The sequence below is a fragment of the Acanthochromis polyacanthus genome, chromosome 4 (genome assembly GCF_021347895.1).
Source record: "Acanthochromis polyacanthus isolate Apoly-LR-REF ecotype Palm Island chromosome 4, KAUST_Apoly_ChrSc, whole genome shotgun sequence".
Taxonomy (NCBI): domain Eukaryota; kingdom Metazoa; phylum Chordata; class Actinopteri; family Pomacentridae; genus Acanthochromis; species Acanthochromis polyacanthus.
Window position 1 is genome coordinate 5,076,535 of NC_067116.1, and position 18,468 is coordinate 5,095,002.

Sequence of the window (18,468 nt, forward strand, 5' to 3'; positions counted from 1 at the left end):
GGATATGGCGTAAAATATACCAAAAATTGATATTTTTTTCATACAGATTTGGATGTGCGTAGCGTCGCCATTTCTCACCAGAGGGCGACAGCTGCAAGGAGAGAACGAGCACAAGATAGAAAACTGAATGCTATATAAATACATTTATTTATTTTTAAAATTGCATGTTTTTAGAACCAAACATAAAATACGAACAACTTCCTGTCTCCCATGGAGGTGACGTGTTTCCTGTCACCCGTGGAGGTTGGAGGTCTGCAGCCAGCTACTCTTGGCTGCAAGTCATAATTCATAACATGTGGTGCGAAATATCTGCTATGCTTGGGCAGAAAATTGTGATAAAGTCTTTAATCGTAAAAATATATACTCCCTTGATAGCAGTAAATAAGCATGGGGGAAAAAATTATTGTTTGCTATTTTGGTGCGGCCCTGTTCCTTCAGCTGCAGACAGACCTCAAGATCAGCTCTCAACTGTCAACGAATTTGCAGACAACTCCTAATCGTTTTTTTTTGGTGAAGATCATAAGATGGCCTGTATTTTTGAAGGGGTTTATGGGAAAGACTGTGGTGGGCATACAGTTTCTCTTTCTTCTTGTGATGCTGACACCTCAGGACACCTGTTCACTTTGAAGATCTCCGATGCAGAACTGACTGAGTGCGATCTGATAATCAGCAGAGGTCGGGCTTTGCTGGGTCAGGAGATTGACAAGAACAACTCTATTTGTGCTGTGCATCGAGAAGAGCTGGGCAGCAGGTAAGGACTTCTGAATGAAAGCAGTGTCAGAACTATTGTGAAAGTAACGTTTTGATGCACAAAATGTGACAAATATTTGAAATAAAGCAAAAGACCAGACTTGGTCAGAAACTGGTCAGTGGAGTAATTATTTCTGTACACCACACCAATTTCTTTTCCTTTCTTTCTTTCTTTTTTTGTAAATCATATTGTAAAACACATTGCATGATATTGATAATATTTCAATATGTACAGTGTATAGAAACTTTTCCTGTGTTCCATGAATTACCAGAAGGTATCAAGTGGATTGAAAATTTTAAGAATTTATGAGGATTTTGAAAATGATAGCCCAGAAAATACACTTCTTCTCTTCATAATTCAGAGTTTTACATATTTTTTCTTTTTATTGCAGGTGGAGACGTTTCACAAGGACTTGTCAGTATCCCACCCACTCCGGTTCAGGCAAAGGCACTCGTCACATTTATCACAAAATGTACCTTGAGTTATTGGAAATGAACTCAACCCAAAGATAGATATTGACAAAATTTGATGAATATAAGATTTTCATTGGAATTTATTCAAACTAGGCTGTTTCATTGGAATATCATTGACTTCAAAACTCAAGTTTTCAAACATATGTGCCATGAAAATATTAAATTTAGAAAATCAAAAAAATTTCTCTGTCCCAACATCCTTGGGTAAATATCCTTTTTCTGTGAACAATATCAGTACTGTTAGTGGTTTGAACTGAGATATTTGAAATAAAGGTGACCACATCGGAAATATATTGTCTCATATTTGTTGCTATTTTCCATGATTTGCAATGTTGGGAGATTTCATATTTTTGGCATGGTGCCAAATATTCCAGGAAGTAGTAATATATCCAAGCAAACTTTACCTTTTTTCAGTCGGGGAGGGACTAAATTTCCACAATATTGCCAGATATCATGCTTGCAAATACAACATACAGCTTTTCTAGGAGTTGGAAAAAGTACAGTTTTTGCCCCAGAAAGCATGTTTTTTTTTTTGCTGATCTCAGCTCAAAATCACCCTATCTTCTAAAGTCTGTAAAAGAAAATATAAAAGAGATATGACATCTCTGATTGCAGCTATGATGGTTTAGGGGTTGGACCTCTGCATGTGCCAAATTATAAAAAAAAATCTGAGTTGGTCATGTGTACAGCCCTGCATGATTCTCTCTGAGACAGCCAGTTAAGGCTGACTTACTGTGTACAGTAGGTGGCGCTGTGACTATAAATGTCCCCAGGAGACCATGGCCCTATACAGGCACTGGGAAAGTGTATTGAACAGATAAATGAGTGGCTGTGTCAAAACTTTCTTCAGTTAAATAAAGACAGAACTGAGGTCATGGTTTTTGGAGCCAAGGAAGGGCAATTAAAGGTGAGCCTAGAGCTTCAGTCTTTACAGTTAAAAACTGCAGACCAGGCCAGAAATCTGGGTGTAGTGATGGACTCAGAACTCAGTTTTGGAAAACACATTAAAGCAGTTACAAAGTCGGCTTACTATCACTTAAAAAATATCTCAAGAATTAAAGGGCTGATGTCTGAGCAGGACCTAGAAAAGCTCGTCCATGCATTTATTTTCAGTCGGCTTGATTACTGTAACAGCATCTTTACAGGTCTACCTAAAAAAACACTCAAACAACTGCAGCAGATTCAAAACTCTGCTGCTCGAGTCCTCACTAAAACCAAGAAAATAGATCATATCACTCCAGTTTTAAAGTCTTTACACTGGCTTCCTGTCACTCAGAGGGTAGATTTTAAAGTCCTGCTGCTGGTCTACAAAGCTTTAAATGGTCTAGGACCAAAATACATCAGAGAACTTCTGACTCAGTATGAACCACCCAGACCACTCAGGTCATCTGGATCAGGTCTTCTAGTAGTTCCTAGAGTAAAAACCAAACACGGAGAAGCTGCATTCAGCTTCTATGTCCCATATATATGGAACAAACTCCCAGAAAACTGTAGATCAGCTGAAACTCTCAGCACATTTAAATCTATTCTGAAGACGTACCTGTTCTCCGCTGCTTTTGATTAAAGTATTTTAAATCATTTTAAACCTTATTTTATGACAGTTATTTTAAACAGCCCTTGTTTTCTGACTTCTGTTTTTGATCTCTTTACTGTTCTAACTTTTTTTTAATGATTTTATAAATGTTTTCTTTTGTTTTTCTTTTAATAATCGTCATCCTCTGTTCTTAATGTCTTTGTAAAGCACTTTGAATCGCCTCATTGTTGAAATGTGCTATATAAATAAATTTGCCTTGCCTTGCCTATAACTCAATGCAGAGATGTAGATGTCCTTCACTAAAGTCACAATTCTGTTACTTTTGCATCAAAGAGCTCTTGAGACGACACCGACCACATGTGAAGTTGTTCTGATGAGTTCTTTATATTGAGGTAAAAAAATCTGAACTTTAACTATAGGAGGCGCTATGGAGCCACGCTGCCACACAGACACCAAAGAACCATAAAAAATAAAGAGTTCCACCACTGAAGGAGATTTAAAGCAGCAGAACAACAGCAATAACATTCATATTAATTAATATTAGCAACATATATGAGAGGACATTAAGCTCTGATTATATGAGAAGAAAACTAATCTGGATTCAAGAAAACATCTGACAGCGGACTTCTGGAAAATCAGTAAAGAGATCATTTAAAAGTTCATGTTCTGAACATCTTACCCCTCTGCAGCAGGACCTTGTTCTCCTTTAAAATAAAGAGGTTTATCCTTAGACCAGTCACTCCTGAAGGACACACAGCTGGATGCAGGTCCAGGTCCAGAGGACTCTGGTCTCTGATGGATTCTGGTCGATAAAGAGGAAACCCACCAGTAAGAGAATTTCATTTTAAATTCTTTCAGACATGAACCTTGTAGCAGAGTTTCAGAGTGATTTAATGATGGAACGTATTTGGAACAATGACAGAACATTTGACACAACATTCAGTAGTTTGATTTCACAGCTTACTTCTCTGCAGCAGGAGGTTGATCATCTTTAAAGTCAATTAAGCGACCCATCGACCGGTCGCTCTTTAACGACACACAGCTGGATGCAGGTCCAGGTCCAGGTCCAGGTCCAGGTCCAGGTCCAGGTGGATTCCTGTCAATAATGATGCAGCAGTGATGTGATGCTGAGCTCTGACATGCAGCAGAGTCCTGGACAGTTAGAGATGGTGGTCTCACCTCTGAGCTTTGCTCTGGTTCTCCTGTTCCCCACACAGAGAGCTTTTAGAGGGAGGGACTCCCTCCTCTCTGTCCTCACACTCATCCATGATGCTCAACTCACAGCAGCTCACACACACTTTCTACCTTCACCTGCACAGGAAACAAACATCATTCATCCACTCAGATCCTCCTGGAAAAGATCAGCTGCTGCACTTCTACTATCAGTCCAGCAGATGGAGTCATGGAGCTGCAGAGACTCACAGAGAAACCGAAAGTAAAAAAGACACGACGCAGTTTGTATTGTGAAGAAACAAATAAACATCAGCAGCTGATCAAACTGACTGAAGTCAATCAATAATCTAATAGAAATACTGACTGATTGCAGTGAATCAATAACCTGATAATCATACTGATGGATGTTTAAACAGCAGTGATCCAGAGTTTGTGCTAAAATAAGAAGTGAACATGTAGAAACATGACAGAGCAGAAACAAACAGCAACATTACTGAAGTTAAAGCAGCAAACAAAGCAAACTTACACTTTATTCAAAGCGCTGAAGAAGAACGAAGTTTCCAGTCCACTCCTGGACGCTCAGACATGATCTGTTCCCAGAAACCAGTCAGGACTTCACCAATGAGGAAGCAGCAGGCAGAGTTTCACAATAAGAGCACATTTTACAGACTGATTTTGTTGCTTCCTGTTTCACATGTTGGATTTTTGGATGAATAATAAGATTCTCAGAGGGTGGAGCTGGAGAGCAGTGATTGGTCAGAGTGACTGAGAACCAGCTGTATGTCTAACAACAGACTGCTGGACTTCTCAAACCACCACATCCTACATGTCAGTTACATGTTTCCACTTTGTTGAAAATTACCAAATGGTTTCCTGTCTGCTGGAGAGCTTTGAGCTCAGTGACAGACACACTTCTGAGAATTTAGCAGAGGAGCTGCTCAAAGTGATAAAAGACTGGGATGTGGAAAACAAACTGGTTTGCTGTGTTACTGACAATGCAACTAACACAAATAAAGCATTTAAAACCCCGAAATAGACCCACTACCCATGTCCTGTACACAATTAGCCTGTTTGTAAGAGAAGCTCTGAAGCTGATGAAGCCCACTGTGGACAAAGTAAAGGTGATAGTGGAATTCTTCCACAGGAGAACAACAGCCACAGAGAAGCTCAAATCTACCCAACGACAGATGACATGGATGAGATGAAGCTGAAACACGAGTGTGTTTCCAGCTGGAACTCCACCTTCCAAATGCTCCAACAGATTGTGGACTCCAAGGATGCAGTCATCTCCATCCTGACTGTTATCAAAGCACCTGTTGATCCTCTGAGTCCAGAGGAATGGGAGGTTCTGCAGGAGGCCATGAGAGCAGGTCACTGTGGAGATCAGTGCAGACAGGAACAGTGTACAAATATTACCATGTTTTTATTGTTATTGTTGTTGTTTTTTGGTTATTATCATGTTTAATAGTTCTTGTTGTTGCATTATTAGTCTGAAAAGACATGACCAGAAATATAATAATAGCCAAATAAAGAAAAGCATTTTAACACTTATTTTTTCCTCTTTTTCAGCTGTTGCAGCCTCTATAATGTTTATCCTGTGTTCTGCAGAGACTTCCAGCTGACCAGCAGACCAGAGGAACCACAGGGAAAGTGAAGGAGTTAGTGGATGCTCTCTGTGCATCCATGGAAAGAACATTCCACAGAATGGAATATAACACTGTTCTGTCAGAAACCTCCCTTCCTGACCCAAGATTCAAAAAGCTGTCCTTCAGTGACAGCAGAGCGGTTGATGAAGCTCTTCAGAGAATAACTGCAGCAGCAGAAAGATCCAACCAGTCAACTCCACTACAGCAGAACATGGACAAGAGGAACCACAAGCATCTGCTGTTTGGAGGTTCTTTGAAGAACGAGCAACTTGTGACACTACAAGAAGGAATCCATCAGCAGATGTAATGCTGGCAGAGAGGAGCCTCTTTTCTAAAGAAGTGCTGCTGGGAGTCCAAGTGTTCAGTCTTTCCACGTCTTCACATGTGCTGACATGTAGACTGTGTGTTGCAGCAACATCCGTCCCCTCAGAGAGAATCTTCTCCAAAACAAAGCAGATCAGAACAGAAAGGAGAAACAGGATCAACCCTTCAAAGTTGAGCCATTTGGATTTTTCTGAATGTCAATCTTCACTAAAGACACAACTGTTAGCTGGATGCAGCTTTTTCTTTTGTACTTCTTAATTTATGTTTTGTTGATGTTGTTTGACTGTAAATAGAAATTTACATGCAGAGATTTGACCTTGTTGTCTGTTGAGATTAGTCTTTGTTTTTGTATCTTGTATATTACCTGATACATAAGGACTACATGTTGATGATGTTTGGTCTTTATTAGGGTCCGAGCACCGAACGGTGCAAAGACCCTATTGAAACCCTAGGGTTTTTTATTATTATTTGTCGGCCTCGAAATCAGCCTTTTTGACCCCCTAAACATATATGAAAACGCGTAAAAATCACACATGTAAAGTTTCAAGCAGTATGGAGCATGTGCAGCCTCGTTAGCGTTTTCTGTTTCGTGGCGAGACATTCAAAATGGCAGCATTCCGTGGGTCGCCATGGCCACGCCCTCGGACTTTTGCACAGAGTTTTGATAACTTTTGATCACCCATGACAGGAGTACATCCAGGCCAATTTTCAGCTCTCTCGGTGTTAGTGTGTTTGAGATTATAGCTTTTGAAAATGTCCAAAAATGACAACTTTGTCCAAGATATGAATCATATTCAAAATGGCCACATTCCGTTGGTCGCCGTGGCCACACCGTCAGACTGTTGCAGACCATTTTGATATGTTTTGATCAACCATGACTGGTGTGTATCCGGACCAAATTTCAGCTCTCTCGGGGTTACCCTGTTTGAGTTAATAATTCTTAAAAATGTCCAAAAATGACAAAATATGAATCATATTTCAAAATGGCCACATTCCGTGGGTCGCCATTTCCACACCCTCAGACTTTTGCGGAGCATTTTGACAACTTTTGATCACCCATGACTGGAGTACATCCAGGCCAATTTTCAGCTCTCTCGGGTTTACGTTGTTTGAGTTTATAAATTTTGAAAAGTGCCCAAAAATGACACAAAACTGTCCAAAATATGATTCATAATTCAAAATGGCCAACTTCCTGTTGGATTATGGGTAATGGTCCAAGAGGCTTTTTTGTGTGTCGTGATGAGATACATGTGCGTACCAAATTTCAGAGGTTTCGGTCAAACGTTGTCCGGGGGCTGAATTTTCTGAATTTTCTAGGGGGCGCTGTTGAGCCATTTTTGCACGCACGCGTGCCGTTGCCCTAAAATATCAAGTTTTTCACCAATCCTGATGTGTCTGGTGATTTTTACGCGTTTTCATTTATGTTTAGGGGGTCAAACAGGCTGATTTTGAGGCCGACAAATAATAAAAAACCCTAGGGTTTCAAGAGGGTTTTCGCACCGTTCGGTGCTCGGACCCTAACTAGATAACATTAATGTGAAAGTAACAGTGTGACCTGTGCTCGTTTCTGCTGCATTATTTAACCCTCATGTTTCTTCAGATTCTGTGCTCTCTCCTCGTCCTCAGGGTCAAGAACAACTTGGCGACACTGAGCCTCTAAAATAGAGCAGCTTCATTGAAATTTCAACCAGAAATCAGTTTTACATGAAGAAACAACTTATCATCCATCACACACTTTGTGAATGTCAGGTTTTTCCCTCTTCAGAGGGCAGAAAGACTGGATTTAATCAGTGGACACCACTCGTTTTTATGACTGTTTTCTTTACTAAAGTAGAGGTTTATCATCACTATTGTTGCTGCTAAACGTGTAAACAGTATTTGTTTAACCAGAGATAGTATAGGCCATGGGGCAAGCTGAAAAATATTCAGGTTTTGCTGACCCATCAGGGAACGACACAATTTTCATTCAGGTGTTTAACACTAATGCACTAATTAGTAATGGACGCCTAAGTATCACATCCAGATCAAGTCAACTGTGATTTGAATATTTCTCTGCACAGCCTCTTAGCCAATAGGATGGCTCAGATACCTGGGGATTACCCACATGACTCATCTAATGTGTGTAAAACAAAGCACAGCACAGCATAGACGTGGATTTAGTAGGTAAATGCCAAAAATATGTAGCACAGGGCACTGATTGTGATGGCAGTAGCATTGAGCAGGCACATACATGCAGCAGAACAAAGGAATGTAGGCCTACTGTCAGTAGTACATCTGATGGTGGCCCCTCATGAGCATGCATTGGTTGCTGGCAGACAATGGGTATGGGGATCACTGTGCTCGCTAAATGAAATATACAAAGAAGAAAACCATAGTCCCAAGTCTGAAAAGGGTTCAGAAGAAAGTAGAAAGCCAGAAGTCTCAACTTGAAGATAGTTTTGATTGATCAACCTGTGAACCAAGGCCAAAATACACGTGCTCAAAGGATGCTGCCAAGGAGGGTTACCACAAGGACTTTTCCCTGAACTGTCTGATGTGTAACAAAGAACAATACATCTGAGAATCCCATTTGAAAAAACAGAAAAAGGAACGGTTGTTTCAGTGTGAAACCTTTAATACTGCAGATCTGCTAAAACAGCAGAAACAAAAAAGGACCATCTTCAATTGTTGAGAATTGATTTTGTAGATCTGACAGCAAAAGAAGTAAATTACCAAAGTAGCTGCTATAGGACATATACCAAAGGCATTAGGGGACAGTTGGAGGAAGGTAACTTGGAAGAGTGTGAGACAAGAGAAACTGACAGTTTTAATGAGTTTTGTGACACAGACATCATTCCAAAACTTCTACATGCAAATGAGGTCTTCAGAATGGATTCACTGACCAAAATGTTTGTATCACTGATTAAGAAGGACTCCAGAGACTTTAGCTATGCTAATGGTCAGCTGAAAAGGCATCTCGTGCACAGGTTTCCACAACCAGTCTTTGTGAAGCCACGAAAAAAGAACTTGTGAGCTCGTGTTGAGTGAAACAGAATGGACTCCTCAGGTCTTATATCACTGTGCATGTCCTGATGCTTCCAAAAGTTCTGAAACAGAGCCAGAAACTACTGAAACACACACTGGCAGCTATTTGTTGAAGAGGGCACTGTCAGATAGTCCTTCTGTTCAGAACTGGCCTCCATCTGAAAAGGATCTTGATGATAAGGCAGTTTCAAAGGCTGTTCCTGGGTTCTGTTCAGTTCTTTAGCCTGGTGTACAGGTGAAACAGATGAGGGTCCACCACTGAACGTGTTCAAACAACTGGGGAGAGCTGGAAAAAACTGGACTCCATTCATATGGAATACTCTTCCATAACTCCTGACTCTATTCTTCAGACTGTCTCATGCTCTTGTAAAAAGTCTGGCTGCACTCATGTCAGTGTGCGTGTCATGCCAACAACCTCAGATGCTCAGAACTGTGCCAGGGTTTGAACTGTGAAAATGTAGAAGAAAACGATGAGATGGAATCCACACATCCCTACGATATGGATACTGACACTGAAGATGAGGATGATGAAGCTTGAGTGAGTTCATCTGTCAGACTCAGACTCAGCATGAGCACATGCTGCATGAACATGAAAACTAAGATGAACTGACTGCATGTTTTGGTGTCTTGGACTAAACAAACCAGCATCTGTGTGTTCTGTTTGAAATGACGACTAATGAACATCAATAATGAATAATCTATTTCCTCTTAGGGATTTGCAGTAAGTTTTTTGGTATGTTTGTAGTGTGGGCATCATCTCTCCATTTCAGATTAAATCTGTTGATTAAAGTTGTGTTAAACTGCATTGGTGCTCATGTTTTAGTCTGAAATGAGTTAATGTCTACTTTTAGGAGGCAAAAAGAACTTTTTCTGGAAGCTCTCACCCCAAAATACACAATAGTGACTGTGTTTTGAGCAAACCTGCCATTTTTCAATGATATAAAATCATAAAAATGTTTTTTGTTGTTGTTAGCCTGAAGAGGGTTAATGTGCAACTTTACACTGGCAAACGTTGCGTTTTTGGAAAGAGCGCCCCCTACTGACCCTACAGAAAGTCTGTTTTCTTAGTTCCCTTGATGGTCAAATAAACTCTTTTCCTAGGGTTATTATCAAGGCATGCCCCACAGCCTGGTACTTCTGTATCCTAAGAAAGTAGCAGAAATGTACAGAAAGTAGCTTGAAGTATATTTTTGAAGGGAAACAACAGAGTACTGTACTACAATGGAATGGAAAACTAAAAAACTACAACAACTACAAAATACTAGTCCCCTCACATCTTTAGAATCATTGCTCCACCCATATGGAATAAATTTCCTATCATAATTCAAGAGCATTTTAAATTGATTTGAGGGCAGCATTTATCGATTTCATTCTCAGATTTTGTGGTATTGTCTCTCAGAACTCTGCTCTCGCGCTCAAATTTGCTCTGCACGTGCTCAAACTGTGTCCTCCACTCGGTTACGATGCTGCTCGCGCAGATTTCTTGCGCTCAAACTCAAACTCTTTCTCTTGCTCTCACGGATCTCTGCTCTGGTCTCGGATTTTCTGTATATCAACACTGTCAACCAATAGAAGGCCGGCGAGCTTTGACCAGTCACATTATCCCTGTTTGTATACGGGTGCGTTCGCTGTTTTTCCGAGGAGCGTTGCATAAGGGCGTGCACTCTTTTAACAGGTTTTTTTAAATGGGATTTCTTTTATTTATTTTTTGACCACTGTTGGAATAAAATATCATTCAATACATACAACAGCGTCCGAGCTTCTCATTAAAATGGCTCTATTGTATAATAATAGCGGCATCGAACACTGCTCTTTGAGGTGTGCTGGTGGAGAAAACAATGTCACCATCCTGAAGCTAGCGGGACAGCAGATGGCTTGCTAAAATGGACCGGTGTTGTGCAATTTTCACACTCCCCCTTGGAGGTCTGGACCACCAAGCAGGATCTGAGCTCATGGAGGAACTTCAGCTTTACTGTTTTTGTTTTCTCAACAAGAATTTCCTTCAGGTTGAATCATTTTGTGTCTGAATCAAAGAGAACCAAAGTTCCACTCACTCAGCTTCTTCCTCTGCAGCTCTCTGCTGTCTGGACCAGGTCTGAGAGAAAATCCTCCTCTGTGTCTGCAGGCTGCCGTCACTCTGAGACACAAAGAGCAAAGATCAGCTGCTGCACCTTTAGATGACGTTAATATGAGACATGATGAAGCTGCAGCAGCTTCCTGGAAACAGCTGAGGACTAAGAAAGCTCCTCCTCTCTGACCACAGCCTCACTCTGTCCTTTATTTCTACACTCATCCTGCACACATTCACATGTTGATGAAGGAGCTGATCAGGAGTCTGTTTGTCTCTGACTTTATCCATCATGTCTGGCTTCAGACTCACATTATTTCATCTACTGTCCAACATTGGAGATTCTCAATAGGGTGATGACACAAGTGGACGGTTTGTCTGAATAAAGACACTGATGAAGTAGTGGAGGAATCTGAGACAGAGGATGAGGAAGTGAAGAACTCAGAGTCAGGATTTTTACCCACAGCCCTTTATTCTTCTCCGTCACACACAAGATGAAGGAAGTTCTCATTTCATCACAGGAACAGTACTTAACCACTGAAATCAGGATGAAGTCTGGCTGTACAAAAACAACATTTCAGATTTTTATCTGTAATAATAATAATAAGAAGGAGAACACTGAATCCAATGTTAATGTGTAAAAAACAACAGAAAGTGGGTTGACGGGTCATTTTTGTAGATTTTTAATGTTTTTCTGATTGTGGGTGAGTTTAAATCTAAAAAGAAATGAAGTCAAAGTTCCCACTTTGAGCCACATGAAGTGAAACTATTAAAGCAGAAGTAAACTGGTGATATTTTCTGAAGCACATGTAGCTGCAGGTCACAATGATACAAAACTAAACATGGAGAATACTTTTACTGTGAAATCATTTGTGTTGAACTTTTCTAACTGGTTGAGCAGCTTTGACAAGTTGTTCCATAAAAACTAAACTATTGTTGGATCGTCGGATCCAAGCTGAACACGGTTCTAGAGTTTCAACCAGTTTCTCCACATAGAACTAAGAAAACATCCTTTAGAAATGTGGACATGCTTGTGGTTTTCTGAGCCCCTCTGTAGGCTGCACAAACACAGTGAAGTGTTCCCTGTTCTACCGACTGAATCCATCAACTTCCTGAAGAGATGCTTGAAGGTCCACCAACCAGAACCATGTTGGTGACGGAGAACTCAGGAGGAACATCCAACTTTGTAAGAAGCACCAGAGAAATCCACACATCCCTTCCACTCACATGAATGTGGGGATGGAAGCTGTTATTATGGGATGTTTGTTTCAGCAGCTGTTGACTCATCAGCTGAAGAGGAGACTGAGATCAGTTTCCAGGATCATTGAAGGTCGTCAGACATCTTGAACTCCGTCACATGAGACCAGTTTGTCATTGATCTGATCCGCTGATGATCAGCTGTGAGGAATTCTTATTGATCTTCTGAGTGGAGCTCTGATGGAACCTCCATGGACATGAACTGTGAGGGAGCTGGACCCTCATTGTTACTGATGTGTCGCCCTCTGCTGCTGGAAACATGAACTGCACCACATCACTGCCGACAACACACCACAGGAAGTGTCTTTGAATTAGATATTTATTTTGAACATGTAAAGAAAAGCATCAAGAAAACAAGAAATTAATGTTCTACGTATAGATATATGAATTCATACAAAACAAAATGATAAAGCAAAAGAAATATTCCACAATTCTGAACCAGATCTACAGATTGGAAAATGAGTGAGAAGAAGTAAACATTTATTTAATCCCACTCCTTTTCCATAAATTATTGATTAAGAATTTCCAATTAAATATATGTAACCCGGGGCGCTATGGAGCCAGGGACCCGGAAGGCAGCATAACGTGGATGCTCCGTGTAACCTGCATTAAAAACTTGTAATAACCCTACATTAGACAAGCCAACTGAACTGAGAAAATGTCCAAGACGACTACAATTAAGGACTGTGATATTTTCACCCGAAAGCGCGGTTCCCAAAAACCAGGTAAAGCTGATAGTCCACCACCGGATCCGCACGGCGAGAGGGCCGCTAGCCTTAGCAACACAACCGACCTCACGGCGGTACTAGTTGAACTACAGTCACTTCGCTCCGAGTTCGGTGGATTTGGAACTAAACTGGACAGTATAAGTCGTCTCATGGGTGAAATGACTAAGTCGGTGGCCGCTTTGGAGAACAGCATGGCAGAAGTGAAGCAAAATGTTGCCGCCAATGCTACACGACTGGAGGAAGCTGAGCACAGAATCATGACAACAGAGGAACACCTAGAAAAGAGCACAGCGGATCTCAACAGGGCCATGAAGCGAATCGCCTACCTGGAGACCAAGACCGATGACCTGGAGAACCGGAGCCGAAGGAAAAATCTACGTCTGTTTGGCCTCTGAGAGGGCACTGAGGGCAAGCGGCCGCTGGCGGAGTTTATACGGGAGATGCTACCACGATGGCTGGAGACCGACAGATCCTTCACTATAGAGCGAGCCCATCGTACCCTCGCCTCGCCGAATCCGAACCAAGACAGAGCAGTCATTATCCGTTTTCTGAACTTCCAAGATCGGGAATTTGTGTTCCGCTCCACAAAGCAGCGCAACATTGCACACGATGGAAACAAGCTCTTCTTTGCCCAGGACTTATCAGCTGAGACCGTTCGGCAGAGATCTGAATTCAACACCGTCAAAAAATGTTCGCCGAAAAAGGAATCTTCCGCGGGTTCCAGTACAACCCATGCAAGATGAGGATCCTCCACAATGGGAAAATTCAACTATTATCATCACCAAAGGAGGCAGAGGCGTTTCATCGCAAGCACACCGGGGATAACTAACGGAATGCGGTGAGCTGTTCACTTTCTGGACCACACAACAAGCTGGTTTCAGTCATTAAACACTCCATAAATGTGTGGATATAAGATGAGCCAAATAACCCGAGACTTTTTCAGTTATACATTTATCTTACTAAATCCGGGCAGCTATGTAATTTAATTTGTCAAAGGCATTCCTCTATAATACTTCCAAGATGCCACTATAAACATTTAAGGTTTTTTTTTCTTCTTCTCTGCTTTTTGCACCAATATTATACATTTTTGTGAAAGTGTTATTTTTTCTAACAACTTTTGTTTGTCAGAATGGACACCATTGAGAGACACTGTTGCCAAACAACTTACTGGCTTATCTAACCTGTTTACTGTTTGTTTGGGTTCATAGAGTTTTAAGATATGGAAATGCGCGGTTTACGGACACCACTGTGGCTTCTGAAGTCAGGTTCTTATAGTTCAACTACTCCCCTGTAGAGTGGATTAGTATAAGCCCCTGTTCACTGTTCTGAGTAAGGGTGGGGACTTGGAGTATTATGGGCCAATCACAGGTATATTTTTGTTTGTTGGTTTTGAAGTATTTCTATGTATTTTATGTTAATGCAGCATCAGCAATGGGTCTCAGCACATTCACATTACAGAACAAAACTACCATTTATGGAACAAGCAAATATCCAGAACATGTCTGATATAAAAATTACAAGTTGGAACGTCAGGGGACTCAGAAAATTGATTAAATTGAAGCAAGTTATAAGCAGGATCAAACAGCTTAAATCCAAAATATTTTTTCTTCAGGAAACACACTTGACAATGTCTGATGTAAAACTTGTAAAGAACAGATGGTCTGGTCAAGTTGTACATGCATCATACAATAACTATGCCAGAGGGGTACTTATCCTGATCCATAGAACCATACCGTTTCAAATGACTAAAACAATCCAAGACCCTGCTGGTAGGTACGTAATCGCTCAGGGCAATATTTTTTCATTTGCAGTAAATCTAGTGAGCATATATGGACCAAATGAAAATAACCCTAAATTTTTTGAAGATCTCTTTCTTACAATATCTACTTTACAAGGATCTTACATAATTGGAGGAGATTTTAATTGCACTTTAAACCCAACTATAGATCGTTCAACAGGCTCAGACATTTATAAAACGCAAACTAGACAAGTAATAAATCAATATATATCAGATATTAATCTGGTGGAAGTGTGGAGGGAGCAGAATCCAGACAAAATAGAATTCTCCTGTCAATCCGGTATACATAAATCACGATCTCGTATAGATTATTTTTTGGTCTCAAGATGACTTTTATCAAGGATCAAAAGATGCCAGTATGATAGCATAGTGATCAGTGACCATGCAGCGATCTCACTGAATGTCCACATAGAGAAATTTACCAATAACCCCATTAACTGGCGATTTCAAGCTAGATGGCTACAGAATCCTGACTTTGTTAAATTCGTAGGGGAAAAAATAGATAGCTATTTTGAATTAAATACAGACCAAACTAGTGCCTCAATGAGATGGGAAGGGTTTAAACCATACATTAGAGGTGAAATTCTCAGTTTCACAAGTACGAAGGCCAAAAAACAAAAGAAACAGATGGAAATTCTGGAAAAACAGATCAAACTTTTGGAACTAGACCTAACTGCTGGCGATGACCAGTTAAAACAAAGCGAACTGTTACGTTTAAGAACCGAGTATAATAAATTATCCTCCGATGCGGCCGCGAGAAATCTATTGTGGTTAAAACAATCTTATTATGATCAGGGAGAAAAAGCTGGCAAGCTCCCGGCATGGAGAATTAAGAAAATGCAGAGTGACAGAGCGATTAATAGCATAATCACCTCTTCAGGGAACTTAACAGTAGACCCATGTGAAATCAATGACAGCTTTAGAGAGTTTTATAAAAATCTATACAAGTCAGAATGCCCTCAAGTTTCAGAGGAACGGGAAACATTTTTAGACCAACTTCAATTCCCGACCCTAGCAGAAGATTCCAAAAAGGAATTAGATAGAAATTTAACTCATGAAGAAATATTACAGGCTATCAAAAACATTAACAGCGGTAAGGCCCCCGGGCCAGATGGATTTACGATCGAATTTTATAAAGCTTTTCAAGAAAAATTAACAATCCCACTTTTTAAAATGTATGAAGAAGCTTATCAAAATGGAATTCTGCCACCGACTCTGAGACTGGCAATGATCACACTGATCTTAAAACCTGGTAAGCCCCCTGCAGAATGCTCTTCATTTAGACCAATAAGTCTGATGGGGGTTGATACTAAAATACTTTGTAAAGTTTTAGCAAAAAGATTAGACTCCTACATCTCACAATTGGTTCATAATGATCAAAATGGTTTTGTACCAAAACGTCAAGGATTCCACAATATTAGGAGAGTTCTCAATATAATTTATGAGAAATTTAATGCAAAGGATACAGCCTTATTATCACTGGATGCCCGTCAAGCCTTTGACAGGATAGAATGGCCATATTTATTTAACATTCTGCCAAGATTTGGATTTGGAAACAGCTTTCTTAAATGGATTCGGATTTTGTACATAGAACCCAGGGCCAGTATTTTAACAAATAATATAGTTTCAAAACCAATCACATTAGAATGCTCCACACGCCAGGGATGCCCACTATCACCAATGCTATTCATACTGGCTATAGAACCCTTGGCTATGGCAATACGAACACATACAGACTTGTCTGGTATCCGTATAGGAGAACAAGAACATAGATTGGCTCTATATGCTGATGATCTGATAGTTTTCTTAACAAAGCTGTCTATCAGCATACCAAGCCTAATGCAACAAATTAAACTATTTGGACAGTTTTCTGGATATACTATAAATGACTCAAAATCTTCCATACTATTTTTAAATGAGGACGAAAGGCTAAAACCAATCATACAAACCCCGTTTATTAATGCATACGAGGGATTTGTGTATCTTGGAATTAAAATTACCCCTGACGTTAAAACCATCGTTGCAAGAAATTACGACCCTTTGATCAGAGAAGTGAAGGCAACTCTGGATAGATGGATGACAATGCCCATATCAATAATTGGCCGAATAAACATGATTAAGATGAGCGTGCTACCAAAGTTCTTATACCTCTTTCAGTCACTCCCTCTACCACCACCAAAATTATTCTTTGATGAAATAAAGAGTATTCTTAATGCTTTCATCTGGAATAATAAAAAGTCCAGGCTGAGACTTCGCTTGCTGTACCTGCCATATGAAAGAGGAGGGCTAAAATTGCCAAATCTGAAATGGTATTACTGGTCTGCGCAATTACGCTCAGCCATGTTATACTTTTCAACTGAGATACCCCCAGCCTGGGTAAACATTGAACAAACATCAGTACCGAGCTTTGCATTGAAACTGTATTTGTACTCTGCAAATCCCAAATGCTTAAAGAAAATAACAAACAACCCTTTCCTTAAAAATACCATAGACATTTGGTATAAGGCACATCGACATGTTGGCGATCTTCCTCCTATTTCACGTCTCTCCCCTATATGGGGCAACATGTGCTTCAAGGCAGGAAGAGCGGATGGAGGTTTCAGAACTTGGGCATATAAAGGTGTACAGAAGGTGGCAGACCTTTATAAGGATGGTAGTCTCCTCACATTTGATCAACTATGTCAAACATATGACATTCCAAAGAAACATTTTTTTAAATATTTACAAGTAAAACATTTCATTATGTCAAAATACAAACACATTATATCTGAACCTCCGCTATCACATCTGGAGAACCTTACACTGCAAAACTTAGAGGAGAAAGGTCAAATTTCTTTATTTTATGCAACTCTATTGGCACATGATAAGGAAACTACCACTGACAGGCTGGATGCATGGAGATCTGATCTTCAAGAGGATATACACACGTGGACAAAATTGTTGGTACCCCTCAGTTAAAGAAGGAAAAACCCACAATTCTCACTGAAATCACTTGAAACTCACAAAAGTAACAATAAATAAAAATTTATTGAAAATTAAATCATCAAAAACAGCCATTACTTTTGAATTGTTGATTAACATAATTATTTAAAAAAACAAACTAATGAAACAGGCCTGGACAAAAATGATGGTACCTCTATAAAAGATTGAAAACTATTTGACCAGAGTGACATGATTAACTCAGGTGTGTCATTTAATTGACATCACAGGTGTTTCCAAACTCATAATCAGTCAGTCTGCCTATTTAAAGGGAGACAAGTAGTCACCCTGCTGTTTGGTGAAAAGGTGTGTACCACACTGAACATGGACAACAGAAAGCGAAGGAGAGAATTGTCCCAGGACATCCGAAAAAAAATTATAGACAAACATCTTAAAGGTAAAGGCTATAAGACCATCTCTGAACAGCTTGAAGTTCCTGTGACAACAGTGGCTCATATTATTCAGAAGTTCAAGACCCACGGGACAGTAGCCAACCTCCCTGGACGTGGCCGCAAGAGGAAAATTGATGACAAATTGAAGAGACGGATCGTTGGAATTGTATCCAAAGAGCCCAGAGCAACCTCCAAAGAAATTAAAGGTGAACTCCAAGGCCAAGGTACATCAGTGTCAGATCGCACCATTCGTCGTTGTTTGAGCCAAAGTGGACTTCATGGGAGACGACCAAGGAGGACACCACTGCTGAAAAAAACTCA

The 18,468-nt window shown here is 40.3% G+C and overlaps 2 protein-coding genes across 7 annotated transcripts in view; one reads left to right on the top strand and one right to left on the bottom strand.

The window, feature by feature from the left end:
* Window positions 1–18,468, top strand: part of LOC127533723 (mucin-22-like) — a 147,981-nt gene that overhangs the window by 28,844 nt on the left and 100,669 nt on the right. The window lies entirely within an intron of this gene.
* LOC127533722 (NACHT, LRR and PYD domains-containing protein 12-like) overlaps window positions 1–18,468 on the bottom strand; it is a 184,802-nt gene that overhangs the window by 25,085 nt on the left and 141,249 nt on the right. For 2 of the 5 annotated variants that reach the window (XM_051947529.1, XM_051947530.1), the window contains exons 2-3: window positions 3,723–3,854; window positions 3,438–3,560 (exon numbers count right to left, since the gene is read on the bottom strand). The exons of 1 other annotated variant lie outside the window; for it this stretch is intronic. In XM_051947529.1, coding sequence (XP_051803489.1) covers window positions 3,438–3,560; window positions 3,723–3,854 — 255 coding nt within the window. Of the gene's footprint in view, window positions 1–3,437; window positions 3,561–3,722; window positions 3,855–3,937; window positions 4,070–4,457; window positions 4,590–10,979; window positions 11,248–18,468 lie in introns of those variants that run through there. 2 more of the 5 variants (XM_051947532.1, XM_051947531.1) reach the window with 2 other exon arrangements.